At 49.0% G+C, this 16,864-nt stretch overlaps 1 protein-coding gene across 2 annotated transcripts in view; it reads left to right on the top strand.

The window, feature by feature from the left end:
* LOC8032127 (neurogenic protein big brain) overlaps positions 1–16,864 on the top strand; it is a 260,949-nt gene that overhangs the window by 239,049 nt on the left and 5,036 nt on the right. Inside the window, exon 5 of one of the 2 annotated variants that reach the window (XM_040217793.3) lies at positions 13,277–13,544. In XM_040217793.3, coding sequence (XP_040073727.1) covers positions 13,277–13,544 — 268 coding nt within the window. The remainder of the gene's footprint in view (positions 1–13,276; positions 13,545–16,864) is intronic. The other variant, XM_040503615.2, reaches the window with a different exon arrangement.

The raw sequence follows: 16,864 nt of genomic DNA, 5'->3' as shown, positions 1-16,864 counted from the left end.
AAGCGGGAGAAACGCTGGACCAAACGTCTGGAGATTCGGGTGGATTTTGTCGAAAACTAAAGTGTAACTTAAATGAGATATATAGTGCATTCATTTTTATTCCGGAAACTTTTCAATCTACCCTCTTACATTAGCTATTTTAATAAGTTGTACAACTCGGCTATTAAGCCGCTCTTGAAAGTTGGTACTGCCGGCCCGACGTCACTGCGCTGTACATCGAACTGAAGTTTGGGGTTGTATTATATGGAACAAGACGTGTAAGACCACACACTTTTTTTTTTTCTGAGTGTATAGTAGTGCGTTTCTTACTCGAAGAAATACGGTGCATCGTATTCTTCTTATTGTGTTTTATATTTGGAAGGGGGTGGGGGTGTATGCGAATAGTGAAAATTTAACTCGAATCGAATTCGAATCGAACAACGCCGAATGGTAGCCAAAGTGTCCAATGACGAATCGACTACGAAAACGTAGCAAGACGTCTGTTTGAAATAAGAGAAAGGAACAAAAGCACGGCTTAGCCTAAAAATCTCTTCCGCGTTTATTTTTTCCGCAGAACCTGTGGAGAAGGGTGGGTCGCACCCGTACAGGGGTGTTAGCGACCACGTGGTAAAAACAAAACGAGGCGCACCTGGAAGATGCACCAGCCATACATCTACGCAGTCGCGTCGGGAGGGGAAAAGGTAGACTGTATTGCGTCTGAAAAATGATGTGCCCTCCTGCCTCCACGTACATATATCATGCATATGCAGCTATACGCGCTGGATGGATCGGCGAATGTGAGGAGTTTGACTCAGCCCTTCATATCAGGCGACGTCTTCTGCTTCCCGGCCGCGGCCCCTCACTTGGCATTACGGGAAGCGAATGGTTAGCGGAAAAGGCGGATTCAATCGTCGTGAGCATTGCCATCGTAAACAATGGTCATGTTCCGAACGCAATAATCGGAAAAGCCCTGTCAGCGGCGAGATGTTTTGGTGACGCCCTCCTATAGTTCCCTCTCGTGACGTCATTACCTTGCGAACAACAAGTTCGATGGTATTTATAATAAGAATAATGGAAGCTTGAAATCATTGCGCTCTGAAACCAAGGCTGTCAACACCGCCAAAATTTAAGCTCTTATATTCTTAAATTTCCGTCGAAGAAATATCCTTTGCTGACGTCATAGTCAGCATTCAGCCAATCGTGAAAGGCCGATCACAGTGACGCTTTCGATCGCACACGTCACCTATAGCTGATTTTAATCCGTTAGAATTAGTGAGTGCCCTGGTACATGCGCTGACCTTGGACTGGTTTGGAGCAATTATAGCTCGCAACGTCGCCACGGGATGGCGCCTTAGTCGCACTGGCTGTGGAAACTGGCTAGGAAACATTTTGTGCAAGCGCCAACAGGTGGCGGGCGGGGTGCGGGTGCACGCTTTGGACGCACCTCGGAAGCTCCTGCAGGCGGCTTTGGAGACCTGTGGAGGCACACGGGCCGCGGTTCCGTTCTTCGACCTGGCACGCCGTTCTTAAAGCGCGGTCCTTTTACCATGTCACCGGGTCATAAGCGCACGGTGTCGTCGCCCCTGAATGCACAACGTGCGCGGCAGGGTAAGGCCCAAAAGGACCGACAACGCCGTTTTTACAAAACCGCCGACGTTCGGGAGCAGATTTCGGCCTTCCGAAGACAACAGTACGCGGACCGTATACGCGCCGATCGAGAGAAGGTTCGCTGATGTAGGACACCATGCGATCCTACTCATCGTGATGGGGGACTTAACGTTAACGTTGGAGGCAGACACAAGAACACATGGGGTCTCGGTATACGGACCGAGGCTATGCACGGACACTAACGAAGCCACGTCGCGCCAATGCATTTGATCCTCCAGTCGCCATGCACATAACGTTCAAACGGCGGCATATGTGGCGTACTTCACGCTGCACATGTGCCGCTGATGTGCATGGTCTGTCCGCCGTAGGATTACAAGCACGTTCGTGGTGAATAAATACGCACAACGAAATGATTCTGCCATTTTACGCGCATTGTGCGCACGTCCTTCACGCACACTTCAAGTGAAATGACCTGCCTGGACCGGGGAGAAGAGGGATTTCGGGAATGTTTCCCCCACGGAAAAGGGCTGAGAAGCCGCATTCATCATGCTTTGCTATATATAACCGCTGCGCGAAATGCTAACCAATTTCTTCGAGAATCAGCGTAACGGCAACAGTAATTTCGGCCCCGTTTTTCAGGATCGTGTCCGTGTATGTCGACACAAACCTACCTGGACAGCTACCGCCATCAATAAACGACGGCGGCAAGCACAGAACCAGTACGGTTTCCGCCGTCGCTCGTAGATGGCGCAAACCTTTCCAGCTATAATAGAAGAATGGATAGTTCGGCGCGTTGGTGGGAATTCATCGTAGGAAACAGCGCCAAAAACAGACGACGACGACGAAGAAGCACACAGTGTATCAAGTACAGCTCCGCTGGTCTTCGTTCTTCACGAGAGTGGAAAGGCTGAACGTTTTTATTTTATTTTTAGTGTTTTGTTTGTCGCAGGCCACGTGAGAGGCTCGCATTTAAAATGGCGGTGTGCGTCGTTTGCAGGTTTGTCTCGAGCGCATCGACGAAACTCGAAAGCAATTGTTTGGTATGAGAAAAGCGCGAAATAACTTGTTTTCAATCGAAATGTTTAGTCAATCAATACTTCACCAATGCAGGCATGATTTGAACCCAGCAGAGGCCTGCAAGGACTATGTCATGATGTAGAGCGTTCTTGAATAAACTTATACTACGACCATGCAGTAGTATTGATATTCGACACGTCAAATTATTTGAAAACTTGAATACTAAGAATTCAAAAGCCGAATCAAGTTTTTCGGTCAATCACTCCTCGATTCGAATACTAAAACAACGCAATACTTGTTGCTTCAATTGTTTTTTTTTGTTTTTTTTTTTTCATTTTGCTGTTTGCCGTTGTTGTTGTTTTTTGTGTTTTTTAGTGCAAGGAATTAGCCTCGCTGAGCCAGCATACGAGTATGTCGACTGGCTTGTTCGGCCCTCCAAATAAACTGACTTTGATTCAATGGAATGTACTCACAAAATTTCACGTCTTTTGGCTGTGTATCTCGGTGTAGAACGTAAAACAAAGTAGGCTTCTTTTGGTCGCTATTGTGGCTGTCTGTCCCTGATCACGTTTTATATTTTTCTCTGCGTGTGACTGCATCCGCTTGTTGGGGTGTGTCACACCACAAATATAAAAGGTGGGAAGGGGACGGGGACATTCATTTATTTAATAATTAAACCTAGAAGGCCCCAGCACACGAAAGGAAGCATACCAAAGGAACCTTGCAAGATGAATATAGAAGAGTGAATAGAAAAATTAAATACGGGGGAGGAGTTCTAAAATACAATCGAAAAAAATGAAAGCCGCTTACAACTCCCTGTAACGCCGAATTAGAGCGCAGCTCTTGAGGAGGAGGAGGGAAGGGCACTGGGGGGGGGGGGGGGGTTGAACTAACCAGGGGGGGGGTCACGTTACCTTGGGGGTCACGTGACCCCCAATGCCGATGATGTCATCACTGACGTCACTGATGACGTCATCAGTGACGATGACGATGCGGGTACCGATGACGTCATTAGTGACGTCACTGATGACTTCACCAGTGATGATGACGATGACGATGCGAATGTCGGTGACGTCATCAGTGATGATGACGATGACGATGCGGATGCCGGTGACGACATCAGTGACGTCACTGATGACGTCATCAGTGATGATGACGATGACAATGCGGGTCGGTGACGTCATCAGTGATGATGACGATGACGATGTGGATGCCGGTGACGTCATCAGTGATGATGACGATGACGACGTGGATGCCGGTGACGTCATCAGTGATGATGACGATGACGATGTGGATGCCGGTGACGTCATCAGTGATGATGACGATGACGATGCGGATGCCGGTGACGTCATCAGTGATGATGACGATGACGATGTGGATGCCGGTGACGTCATCAGTGATGATGACGATGACGATGTGGATGCCGGTGACGTCATCAGTGATGATGACGATGACGATGCGGATGCCGGTGACGTCATCAGTGATGACGATGACGATGTGGATGCCGGTGACGTCATCAGTGATGATGACGATGACGATGTGGATGCCGGTGACGTCATCAGTGATGATGACGATGACGATGTGGATGCCGGTGACGTCATCAGTGATGATGACGATGACGATGTGGATGCCGGTGATGTCATCAGTGACGATGACGTCATCGGGGGGTCACGCGACATCGGCGGGGGTCACGTGACCTCGAGGAGGGGGCCACGTGACCTCAGGGGAGTCACGTGACTTCGGGGGGTCACGTGACCCCCCACGAGGTCACGTGACCTTGGTGGGGGTTCGCGCGGTGCATTATGGGACATTTCCCATGATGCACCGCGCGGTTACGCCGACGCCGACGGCGACGGCGACGCCGACGGCGACGCCGCTCAAACCGGAAACGGGCCCCTAAGAGCTGCGCTCTAAAACACGCGAAACCAAAAAGTATGCTGAGAATGTTTCGTTGTAATTTACGAGGTTTAGTTTCTAAACACCATTCCCGTTGTCAACTTGTAATGCTGGCAGTGTGGAACGCAGATAAGCTTACCAGAACCCCTTTTCTTTTTTTCTCTTTTCTCGAACATAAAGGAAGGTGAGGCCATTTCTTCCCTCTCGCTCTTCCTCGTATTTATATATATATATATATATATTGCAGTCGTAGAGCAACTCTCCGGTGGAAATAGCGCTCTTCCACCAAAGCTCGTTTCGAAGTAGTCCGGAGGAGAAGCTCCGGCGCGTCCCCGGGATTCGATGTTGTCTTTCCATTTTAACTCCCGCTACCTAATAGCCTCCGCCTGCCCTTCTCTCTTCCTGACGGTTCCTCGTCTTTTTTCTTTCCCAGCTAAACTTCCTCTTTGTCTGTTTTTTTGTTTTGATTTTTTGACGGCAGAACCTTCACACGCTTTGCCTCGCCGCCTTTTGTTTTACGGCATTAGTTCTCCCCTCTGGCCATCAGCTACCGGCCTTACTCTGCTCTCTTTCATCCTTCCATCCTGCTCTCTGTCTCTGACTCGCTGTATGCCACACATTCTCGGGTTGAATCCATATTTTGCTTTTCTGCGAGCGCCTTCCGACTCGGTTCTCCCCGCCCTCCTGGGCATTTCCAATATCCCAGGGCATCACCACCCCCGACCGACGTGGGGGATCTTCGAAGCCGCCCTCCCGCCAAAGTTCGCCAGCAGCGATATCCTCTCGGAATATCGGTGGGGACGACGGGGGACCCCGGTCAGTCGCCCAAACGCCCCCCGAATTTCTTTACCCCCCTCATCGTCGTCCATCCCCGCTGATCTATCGATCCGCGCGCCGCCTGCTTGCGCTCCTTACGCCCCTAAGCTGACAGTGCGGTGAAAGCTGCGTGCTCGTTGAACCATTCGCCCGTCTATTGTTCGCCACGTGATCACGTAGGCAGCGGTGTCAGGTGATGGAAGAGAGGCGGTGTATTGGACCGGCGAGTGCGTAGCCCCCGCCGCACCTAGGGATGAAAGGAGTACGGTCTCAGACGTGTATACCGTAAACGCGTCGCCCCGTCATTCCTTCTCGCCCCCCTCCCGTTTGTTTGAAGAGTCCCCGGCTTCTGAACCCGCGGTCTTCACCTCGGAGTTGTCCCTTGGGGTTTGCTGGTTAGTCCTTATGGCTTCTGGTGGCAGTGAACTACGATGTGGGGAACCGAGAGTCCCTGCAACGGCTGCGGCTTTGATTTTTGTGGCTCTGGCTTTGACTCTCCATCAAATTGGGGATCAAATGGTTTCGTCTCGCGGCGTCCAGTTCTGTAAGACGGGGAAGGTTAGAGGTCGAAACTCGATGGAAGGATGTGGTTGCAGCGACGGCGTCGCGTGAATGGGTGGAAAATGGGGCCCCCTGAGAGAGAAAGGGGGATGGGGTATTTAAAGGGAAAATCACGTCATATCAGAAGTATTTGGTTATATATTAACCCTGGCAGCTGCGAGATTTACCACATGCGGCTCAAAAGGTTGTTTGTTTACGGTTTAACTCATTGAACGAACAGCGCGATAAAGCCCTCCACTGAAGGACACAAGTTAAAGCCGCTTAGAATCTGTGAATCCACGCCAGTTCCTGACAGAATGTCTGCCCACGGATGCCAGCAGGCGGCTTCACATTCCGATAGAGGTCCCCGCAATCTTAACACTTATTTGCGGAGTAGATAAGTCATTAACTTCAGATTTTGCTGGTATGTCAAATACTTCCCCAGGTAAAGCCAATTGTGCTGCCTTAATTCGGTGCTGGGCTCCTGTAAATGTTTTCCTCGATCCTCCGAGGCAGCGCAACACCATCTAGACAGAAGTCCTCCGCACGCGTCATCCCAGTCAGATCGATCGAGGCGTGAGATTGGGCCCGAGTGCTGTGCCAGTGTTCGGCTGGGGCTCGTGACCAATCAACGCGTCGAAGGTCGGGTTCGGGCCCAATAGCCGAGTTAGCGCAATCCGATTGTGATGACGTTTCATAGAGGGAGAGGAGACCATGCGGAGGCCTTCTGTCTAGGTGGTGTTGGGCAGTGGTTAGCGTTTACGCAAGGTTAGAAACCATGTTCTACAAACGATGGTGATCGTGCACGACATGTGCTCATCTACCCGCACCCACCCTGTTTCCAGAACGATTCACCCGGCTGAATGTAGCTAGTGGCGTGCTTGCCGCGATGGAGGACTTGAGGTGGCCGGATTGCCCGAGCGGAGAAGCGAGATCCAGAACACCGCCATATTGGTCAAGTGACTGAACCACTGCAGCAGCAAGTTTAATTGAACGCATTAAACTAAAAAAGGTACAACGTAACGAAAGTATATAGCCCCGATATGGCACAAAAATGAAGCCCGAAGTTAGCCGGGTCCAAAAATACATATGTTGAACGACGCCTGATTCCGTTATTGCACATGATGATGAGAATTTCAATTTAGAGCTACGCTCACACATCTAAACTTCGCGATAATATCGCTTTGTACAGGCACAGAAACACCACCCGCGGTCCGTAAGAAAAGCCGGAGCGTCCGTTGACGCTAGCCGCGGGGGCTGTCGTGCGCGCCTTGTCGTTGGCCCGAGCGTGTGTCCGAGATTGGATCCCGTCGACCGAGGGGCTCTCGATTAAATTCCTCGCGACAGGAAATGATCAAGGAGCGCGCGGCCCCACCGGAAGTGCCAGCCGCGGACGCTTTCACTTCCGGTCCACTGGCTCCTCTTCTTCCCCCTTCGGGGGCTCCTTTCACTAACGTTACTCTTGGGGCTCCCCGGCAATGGCCACCGGCTCGCTCGAAACAAGGCCTGAAGAGGATTTTGTTGCGTTTTATTTGTATCTCCTATGGGACCGGCAGCAGTGATGACCGGTTCCCGGGTGTCTCCTGTCGACCTCGGGTTGGCGTATTCGCGACGTGGGAATCGGAAGCCAACTTCCGAAGAATTGGCAGGCTCGGCTTTCAACGGGAGAACTCTTCTCAGGGCGTGAGCAGATCTATACTACGTATTCTTTTTTTTTTAAGTATTTACAGAAGCGTTAGATCGAACTGAAGCTGCCGGACTAGGCGGCATTTTCCACGGCAATAGTCCATCCACTCTGTTTACTTATTTTTGCGTATTTCTTTATTCGATATTGCGAACAGCTTTTCCTTACCCAAGACGGAGACGGTCGCGCAATAGTTTTCACACGATATTCAAAAGTATACCTACCCTTGTACTGGCGCAGTCCCACGGCTAAAGGTTCCACTTTACGCACTTTGGGTCATGTTTGTTGATACGTCGTATATTGCGCAACGTTCATTCCGGTCACAAATGGCAACGGTGGAAACCATTGGTCGATATTGTAGGTTGTAGCGGCAGGGGTGGCCGCGCCGCAGGAGCTGGTAGTAATAAAAACGGGACCTAAAATGTCTAAACGGCCAATCTGGCTGTATTGCTTCGTGTAAATCAGTCAGTGAAAGCCAGTTTAAATAGAAAAAAGAAAGCCGACAGTCATACAACCCTGATCGAGCTGACCGTGGTGGTCTCACATGGACTGAACGAACTTATCGCTTCCAATGAAGGGTGACGCTTTTCACGCAATCAGGTTCGTGTCCCAGACTTGCCACTCTTTGGTTCTCCGGGATGGAATAATTGACGTGCCTCTCTCGAACTCAAGATACTCGGTGCATAATGTCTGTCTTCACATATGCACTCAATGAAGAGATAATAAAGTCGACTTGAGGGCTTAAGTTTGATTTTTTTTTTTTTGCCTCACAACAAAGTAGGTTTTTTGTTGTTGTTGTTGTTGTTGTTGTTTTACTGGTGGATAAAGTTTGTTGTGTCATAAAGCTTTAGAAGCCGAAAAATTTAGCACGTTGTTCGTACAAAAGTTTAAAAAAATGAAAACGGGCGAGTTATCTAGTGCTCGCTGAATTCAGTACACGCGGAAAATAATGAAGTCTACAAATAGGCTATGGTTATAAACCAATATTTCCATCTCCATCACACACGTTTACTGCGGAGTTATAAAATTCAGATTATGCGCTTGACAGCGCTGAATTATTTGTTCAGCACAAAGACGGGCATAACAGCCCGTGACTTTCTCAGCGCTGCGCAGGACCCCCGACATGCGTTTTAATAACATGCCGCTTGAACGAGGGGTGACGTTAAAAAAATCGTAGATTGATGAGCGACATCTCTCATCAATCTACGATTTTCATTTGTCAAGCTGCCATAGAAAAACAACAAGGTGTTCAATGTTTTAGAAAGAGAAAGAAATAAAAAAACAAATGGCGGCTTGCAATATTACTTTGACAAAGTGACCAGTAAAAGATATATCTGAAACAGCTTACAGCATCGTATCTTTTGTGTACATTTCTGTTCAACTTTCTGCTTGGTACAAACCAACATGCTGAAGTAAATTGGCTCTCCTCATAGGAGCGACTAACATTCGTGTGACTATAAGAAGTGATGGTTTTCACGTATTAGAACTTCTTAGAGCATTGCGCTGTACGCATAATCCGAACAATCGTACGAACGATACACAGAACAGTGCAATGCCGTCTCCAAGTTACGCGGCTCATTAAGTTCGTCATTTATCTGAAAAACCGGAAACGACCGGAGAGAAGGGAGGCCCGATATCTTTCCTACAAATTCGAGCGATGGAACAGACGGTTTGGGCGTCTGCGTGCGTGAAAGCTACGCGTTGTTTCTCAATCATTTCCGGTTTCGAAACAAACGAAAAATCCTAAATACCTATAACACTATAAAACTCCGAGCCATCTATTTTATTGGCTACGAGTCCCATTTTCCATTAAAGATAAATGTCTAAAGTGTAACATAACGACGTATTGCCCCTGCGTTATTTTTTCTCGTTAAAAAAAAAAGGTGGAACCGCGCCGGCCATTCACTGAAACACATTAGTCGGTGCAGCACGGACACGCGCGCGCAAAGGAGAAAAAAAAATTGAAATAATACTCGCTGCCATTAAGGTTCCCAGTGGCCTTTTTTTTTATTGTCTTTCATCGAAGCAAATCGCGGACTCGGCTCGCAAATACGGTCGGCACGGTCGTTCAGAGACCGACGAACGTAGTTGTAGTAAGCTCGAAGGAAAAATATGAGGCCTTATAGAGCCAGCCTCCCGCCTTCATTCGAGCGCGTCCGCTTTCCCGCATGGCGCGCGTGTTCGGCGGAAAAAACTGCTTTGGCGAGCAAAACTGTGTGCGCGCGCGCTCTCGCACTATAGCGTTGTCATGCACGGGCCACTGAGTTGAATGAAGCATTGTTCCGAGCGCGGTGTGGTCTTGGCCTGATCTTTATGGGTTCGAAGCGTACGCGTGTGTGTGCGTGCGTGTGCGTCGCCAAGACAGATTGCGTATTCAGCGGCAGCTGTTTCAAGAAGGGGATTGTTTGGGGGCGGCGGCATGTTCGGCGAGTCGCTTTATTAGCCTTGCCCGAAAGGGAATGGAGCTTAGTCGCTGCTGCCGTAAGCACAGAGCGCAGCGGGTTCCCATATTGGCGTCGCAGGCGTGGTGTGCGGGGATTTCGTTCGAGGGGCTGCTGTTGTGCTTCGGTCGCATATTAAACGCCTGGTAGCGCGTAATAGGCGCTGCGTTTTTTGCCTTCTTATTTGCTGGACGTGACGCAAACGACAAGAGACAGAGCGAGAGTGGGAAAGGGAAAAAAGAAAAAAAAATGACCGTGTCAAACGCCCTGCCCTTCCTTTTCTTTTTTTTTTTTTTTTTGTTCAATTTAAGGTTTTATGGAACTATTAAGCTTGACTGCGTCTTACCGCGGCATCCAGAAAACTCGCTTGGAGCGTATTCACAAAGGCCTTTCACAAGCCACATTATGATTATTTTGATCTTGCAATGCCTTCAAAGAGTAAATGAAGACTCTGTAAGTCGCGTACAATAGTAAACGGTTGCTTTTTTGCTGCCACCGAAAAAGTTGAGTAATCAGTCGCTGTACTCTGTTAACCCCTAAGCTGATAATGCGGTGGAAGCTACGTGCTCGTTAGACCCATCGTACGTTTATCTTTTGCCACGTGATCACGCTCCTCCCTTCACCCACGCCCAGAGTGCGGGGTGAAAGAAGGAAGCGCACGGGCAGAACACTCCTGTACTCGGGGATAATTTTTTCTGGGATTTCCGAAGAAGGGAAGACCGCGCGAGCACAGGTGCCATCGAAGCTCAATGCGCGCAACCGCAAGGAGACCCATAGCTTTGGCTTCATTGCCAAGAAAAGTTGTACGTTTGCGAGAAAGGCCCCTGTGAGCTCCCATTGTGAGCGATGCTGGCGCCGCGTAACGTTTCCTCCATGCTGGGGTGCGCCAGGGGCACGTCATTGGGGTGCGCGATGACGGGAGGGCGGCGTCTGCTGTATCGCCGACGGCCATCTTTAGCGACACACTTAAGGCAGGTTCAGACACTTCCGTTTGAGTGCGTGCGACTGCGTTGCGCCGAAAACCGAAAGCGAGTCACCGGCACACCTGTGCTTCGTATGAAGCGTGGAATCCAATTCAAGGAATCACCTTGGCACGCGATAAAAGCAGCAGGGATGTCCTGGTTTCTCGCAGCCGTTACGCAGTCAAACGCAACTGTTTGAACCAGGCTTTACCGTTTCGAGACGCAGGAGGAGGTATCCACACAGAATCCAAGCATCCTATGTTGTGGGACAGGGCATGTGTAATGGTTCGAGCTGACTTTTTGACGATCGCAGCCTCTGTTCCAGCGCGTCATGGAAGCCAGAGCTGCAACGAGCGCAGCCATCGTTGATGCAATGGCCATGCGGCTTCTGGCGCATTCTGACGAGCTCTTTGAGACTTTAGATATTTCTGTAATTTCTCCATTTGTTACTGGTTTAGGTATTTTAATTGTTTGTGCTCTTTCGCGGTCGAAAACAACAGATGTATGTTATATATATATATATTTTTTTTTATTATTTCTTCTTGCGCTTAGTGGTGTATGCCTCAGCAAGAGACGCTTTACAAAATTGTACGACAAACAGCGAACGTCCTGGCTGGAGAGTAGGTCCGCCTCGCCTCGGCTCGCGGTTCGAGAGTAAGCCGGGATCCCACTTGCAAAGGTGTATAGAAAATAGTTCAATAAGTCGAGAAAAGAAAACATTACCGTAATATCCCGAGTCATCGCCCATCTCCGAGCCATCGCCCACCCCATTTTTTGGGCCAATATCGATTTCCGAAAAAACACCGAGTCATCGCCCACCCCTTCAAATACCCCAGCGCGGACTCTGCGATCCGCGAACACTCATCCTACCCGAATGACGCGGCCGCGGACCTTACAGTTGGAGGACGTCCGTGACAAAGTAAAAAGAAGGAGGGAAAGACACTTCTTTTTGTTTACGCATTTCCTCCGTGAGCGACCCCAAAGTGGTCGTGTATCCGTGCGAAAAGAAAACGATGGAGATAACAAAATAAGAGTTTGTTAACGTAACCGCGGAGTGTTAGGTCAAAGTCTGTCTCCGCCGAAGTAAGATCACCGCGAACCCGCTCCTTCTTCCCGTTCGTCGCGACTGCGGTTGTGCAATATTTTAGGCAAAGCCAACGCGTAAATAAAGCTTTGCTGGAACGCCCCACACAGACGTTTGCAGAGCGGCCCAACGGTGCATTGATAGCCCGCCGTGCACGGACGCACGTATCTACGCACCAAACAAGAAATTTGCGCAAGAGCTTGCGATTGACAAGGCGCCCGACTTGGCCCGACGCCAAAGTATTTGCCAACGCGACCGCCGGCTTTCCCGCTTTCCCAGCGTTGCTCTTGGTCGCATCTTTGGTCCGCTCGCTCGCTCGCTCGCTCGTTGCGCCTGGTCGGTTTTTCTATTTTCTTGTAAACTTTTCTTTCTTTTTTTTTTTTTTTTTACTAACTAGGAGAACATAGTGGTGACATTTTTTCACGGAACAAATGTTCGCGCTATATGCAGATCGGCGGTGTTTCTAGCGCGTATGCAAGCAACGGACTTCGCTGCAGTAAAATATTCTTTCGTGAGCATTTTTTTCTATAAAACAATGAAACTAAATCGAGTTTTGAGTTTGATATATCTCTTGTGCATCAGCGCTAGATACGCAGAGAAAAATAGGCGGTTTTTCCAGTTTTTTTTCAAGTGTGTGTGCTCACCCACCGAGACATGGCCCACCCCACTTTTTTAATGAATTTCAGGCGGTAGGGGGGTGGGCGATGACTCGGGATATTACGGTATATTACCCAGTTGTGAATCACAAGTATCCGAATTGGAAAACTTATTTGTATACGGACTTTTTTTGTACGCACGTGAAAAGGAGTGTGATGGGGAACAGGGGATTATGGGGAACGGCAGTTATAGTAAAAAAAAAAAAAAAAAAGAAAGAAAAGAAACCGACATTTAGTTATTTTGACCTTGCTCAGGCATGTTCGCTACTACTTCGAGCGTCCTTGTTGTGTTCGTCAGTTCAGCAAGAAGCCAAAACTCACTTGGACTAAAAAAAGAGTTGAGATTGTGAAGCAGTATAGGTCTGTAACTGATATGATTCGATAACTACTGTATCAACTGCGTCATTTAACGATATCAAAAGTTGTTTTGTCTTAGCAATGCCCGGTACATATGACTGTTGCGTTAGGTGATGCCTACCAGTATCCAAGGAATACTACCCGTGTAGTCCCATCATAGTCCCCGTTGAGGGGACTGCAGGTAGCATTGCGAAATAAAACGAGTCTCGGGGATCTCGGCGTCTCCTGTCCCGCAGAGTCGAACACGGACGACGACTACGAGGACCCTGACGCGAAGATCACGAAGTACGCGACCGTGGCGCAGAGTCCCAAGGGCGGCGTGTCGGGCCACCAGCAGTGCCGGGGCGCGCAGCAGCAGCAGCAGTACGAGGCTGCCGCGGGATTCCGGCCCGCCGCCAACACCTACTCGCCCACTCCGTCGTCGGCCTTCCCGGCCGCCACAGACACCTACGGGGGATCCCACGCAGCGGCGGGCACCTACGCTGCGCCGATCTATGGTACCAGGTAACCTTCTGCCTCCTGTGGAACAAAGCACACCAGGGGTTCGTTTCGCCACAGCCAGAGAGAACTATACCGCGAGCCTTATCTGGGCTGTCTGCAGCCAGCACCTCCTACGTAACAAGGCCGTAGTGCTGAAGTTTCTACGTCACTAACAAGAGGCCAAGGCGGGGCATAGATTCGGCACGAATGCTACGTTGGTGTTCGGCTTGGACTCGTGACGGAGAGAATCTAGCGCTAAGGCCTTATTATCTATACTCGTTTTTACTTCAAAAACCGTAGTTAAAAAAAAAAGAAGTCCGGCTTCTCGCAGAGCATCAATAATTTGCCTCTTTTTGTAGATAATTAAGATAAATACGTAGGTGCATTTTAGGTAAGATATATGCCATCTTATCGAGACATACACGTTTCAAACGCCAAAAGCATCGCTTCTTCCTCCAACAACCAAATATTGTAAGAAGTACTTCGCGCAACGTATGAACAATGCGCAAAGCTTTCTTTTTCTTTTGGGTGAAAACGACTACAGAAGGTGTTGCTGTAGCTGCCCGAAAACGTTGTCCGCACTGTAGACGCCACGTAGCTTACGAGAGATCACTCGCAACAGACGCTCAGGGCCTTGCCGCAACGCGTAAACGTCTTAAAGGTTAGGATGATAATGCAAATAATGCAAAGGTACATACGAGCCAGACAACCGGAGAAGAACGACGATAGTAAGCCCTGAAAGAGGGGGGGGGGGACAAGGGGGACAAAGGACAAACCCAAACTTCAAACAGAGCAAGTTGACTGGTGCGCAACCAAAAAAATCCGCCTTTGCACTATTTGCACTAACATCATAACCTTAAAACCGGAGGTTCTTCACCCTTGTTGGTCTTAGACTGGTGGGAGCTGATTAAACCCGTTTGCTCTAATAACGTCCAAGTCCTAGTTAGCACAGTTACTAGAGCTCCACTGGAAATGGAGAGGTCCCTGGTTCGATACGAGGAACAGACGGGTTTCTTCGGTCGCGCACCAGTCACCTAGCTGTGTATGGAGATTTGTGTTTGTTTTTTGTCCCCCATGTTCCTTCCCTTCCCCCCTCCTCCCTCTCTCCCCCCCCCCCCCCCCCCCCCCTCTTTCCAGGGCTTGTTATCGTCATCCTAGAGGTTCGCTAGTACTGGCATGCGGCTCGCGAGCCGCGGTTTGGCCACCCCTGGTCTAGAGTAACGACACTCGAGGCATCTTGGTGCTTACAGTTATTAGGGACTTTTAGCAAGCCGTTACCGTGGGCCCGACTACGCATGCGCGACCGCGTACCGTTCAGATCCTAATGTTAATTTTAGCATACCTGGGACTCGTACCGTGATACCGGAGCTCGACTGGAGCATACCCCGGTGACAAAAGTTGACACCGATAAATAAATTTATAAAAATGGTGGCGCATTAGAGTGGAATGATGATAAAACTAGACATCGGTATAAACCGGTTCCTGATACTCAAAAACAGCGTGTTTTTGGCATTGCAGTCAAAGCTATGAGCGTACTTGAGCTCGCGCACCCTGGGCACCCATCAAATCATTGCGCATGCCCTCTTTATCTTCTCCCATGTGCCATGAAAAGCTACCCCCGAGTGGGGAGCACCGATATTGTGCTCGCCACTGAAATGAAACAAAAAAATTTAATCAGTTTGGCTTTCTGCACAAGTGTAATGCCCTAGCTACACGGGCAGCCTTAACCTCAGCCGACGTACACTTCGCGCTTTCCACTTTTGCCCGTTAGGGTCATAGCAGAGAGGGTAATAGGGAGAAAAAAAATGCCCTCCCCCTTTCACCCGTATGTCGTCTGCTCCGCCGAGTGGGCTGTACCTAGCATCCGGCTGGCGTACAAACTCTGCTTAAAATCGCGTCATTTTGGAAATTTCAAGCGCAGATACGCAGATTTTGGTATGCCAGTTATCGTGTAATACTATGCTAGATAAAAAGACTAACAGGGTCCAATTCCGCTGTTACCTGCGTGCAAATAAAAAAAAAATAGGGAAAACTGTGTCAGATTGGCCGGTTTCTCCGGCGAAAAGTAAATCCGGTTGCTGTACCCTTTTTACTATACAGAGTTCGTACTGGTGTAGGCCTTTAGCGACCATGAGTGGAAGTCTGAAATAATAAATAAAAACGTGCTCTCCTCCCGCAATACACGCAGTGGTTGAGCGTAGCACTGCCGGCTGACTCGACTGCTATTGAAGTAACGGAAAAAGATATGCTAGCTGATCATTTACCGAAATAGAACAGAGAGCTCTAGGCTGATTTTGGAGTAGCCATAACTATTCTAAGAACGCGAACCACTTCACAACGGCAGCCACGAGCGAGAGTTCCATGTTCCGTACAGTTCACCGGTACAGCCCAAAGATGGAGAATGGCAACCTCCCGGTTTGTCGTCTGCTAGCGGAGTCGGGCGCGTGCCCTCTCTCTCGTTTTACCCCGCCGGACCCGCTGAATTTCCCGGATGTATGGAGAGGGCGCTGCTGTCGAACAAAATGGTGCCGCCCAGAGAGCGCTAAATGGAATGGTCTATATCTCCTCTACGTTTTGCCTTGCCCCAACTTGATTCCCCTCGTGGTTCAGAAGTTGGGAACGCCAGGATTATCTTCCCTGCAGAAAACCGAGGTTGTACGTCGGCCTTTAATTAAGCTCACCGTAGTTTGCGGTCACTAATCGCAGTTAGACAAAGCTCTACCCAGCAGGCACCTAGCCAGGATTTTGTTTCGGGCGGGGTTGGATACGGAGTTGTGCGGAATAATCCAAATTCTACATATTTTTACTGGAAAGTATTTTTTTTCTTTCAGATTGTATCAGATTTATTCGAAAATGCAGAACCCTAACTATATTAAAGGGAAGCTGAAGCGGTTCTGTATATGAGGAAGGACACTTAAATCGTCTTCATTTGCCCTCCAGGATAACGAATATTAAGATTATTTTTCTATTTGGTGCACAGAGGCTACAGAAAATCATTCTTCTCTCTCCGATGTCAGTGGACAATTGATTAGAGAGAGAGTCGCACGCGCTTTACTTCTTTTTTTATTAACAGAACATGTTCAATCAATCAATCAATTAAAAGAAACATAAAAAGATGTTGATTAGGTCACACAGCACAGCTTGCTGAACTTCGTCAAATATCGTCACAGAGAGGCGGTTTGACAAATAAAAAGCAAACATTAAGAATGTTATGACCTAGACGCTTAATTAGCATAAAAAAGCATTATGTCTAGAGTGTTCCCAAGAAGTCATATTGATGCAGCGTAGAAAGTAGGGAAAAGGGATGGGAGTGAAATATGGAACTTCCGATAAGCTGGAAAAAC

This window comes from Ixodes scapularis, unplaced genomic scaffold (genome assembly GCF_016920785.2).
Source record: "Ixodes scapularis isolate PalLabHiFi unplaced genomic scaffold, ASM1692078v2 PGA_scaffold2__306_contigs__length_199485367, whole genome shotgun sequence".
NCBI lineage: Eukaryota > Metazoa > Arthropoda > Arachnida > Ixodida > Ixodidae > Ixodes > Ixodes scapularis.
This window is presented reverse-complemented; position numbering and strand designations above follow the sequence as displayed.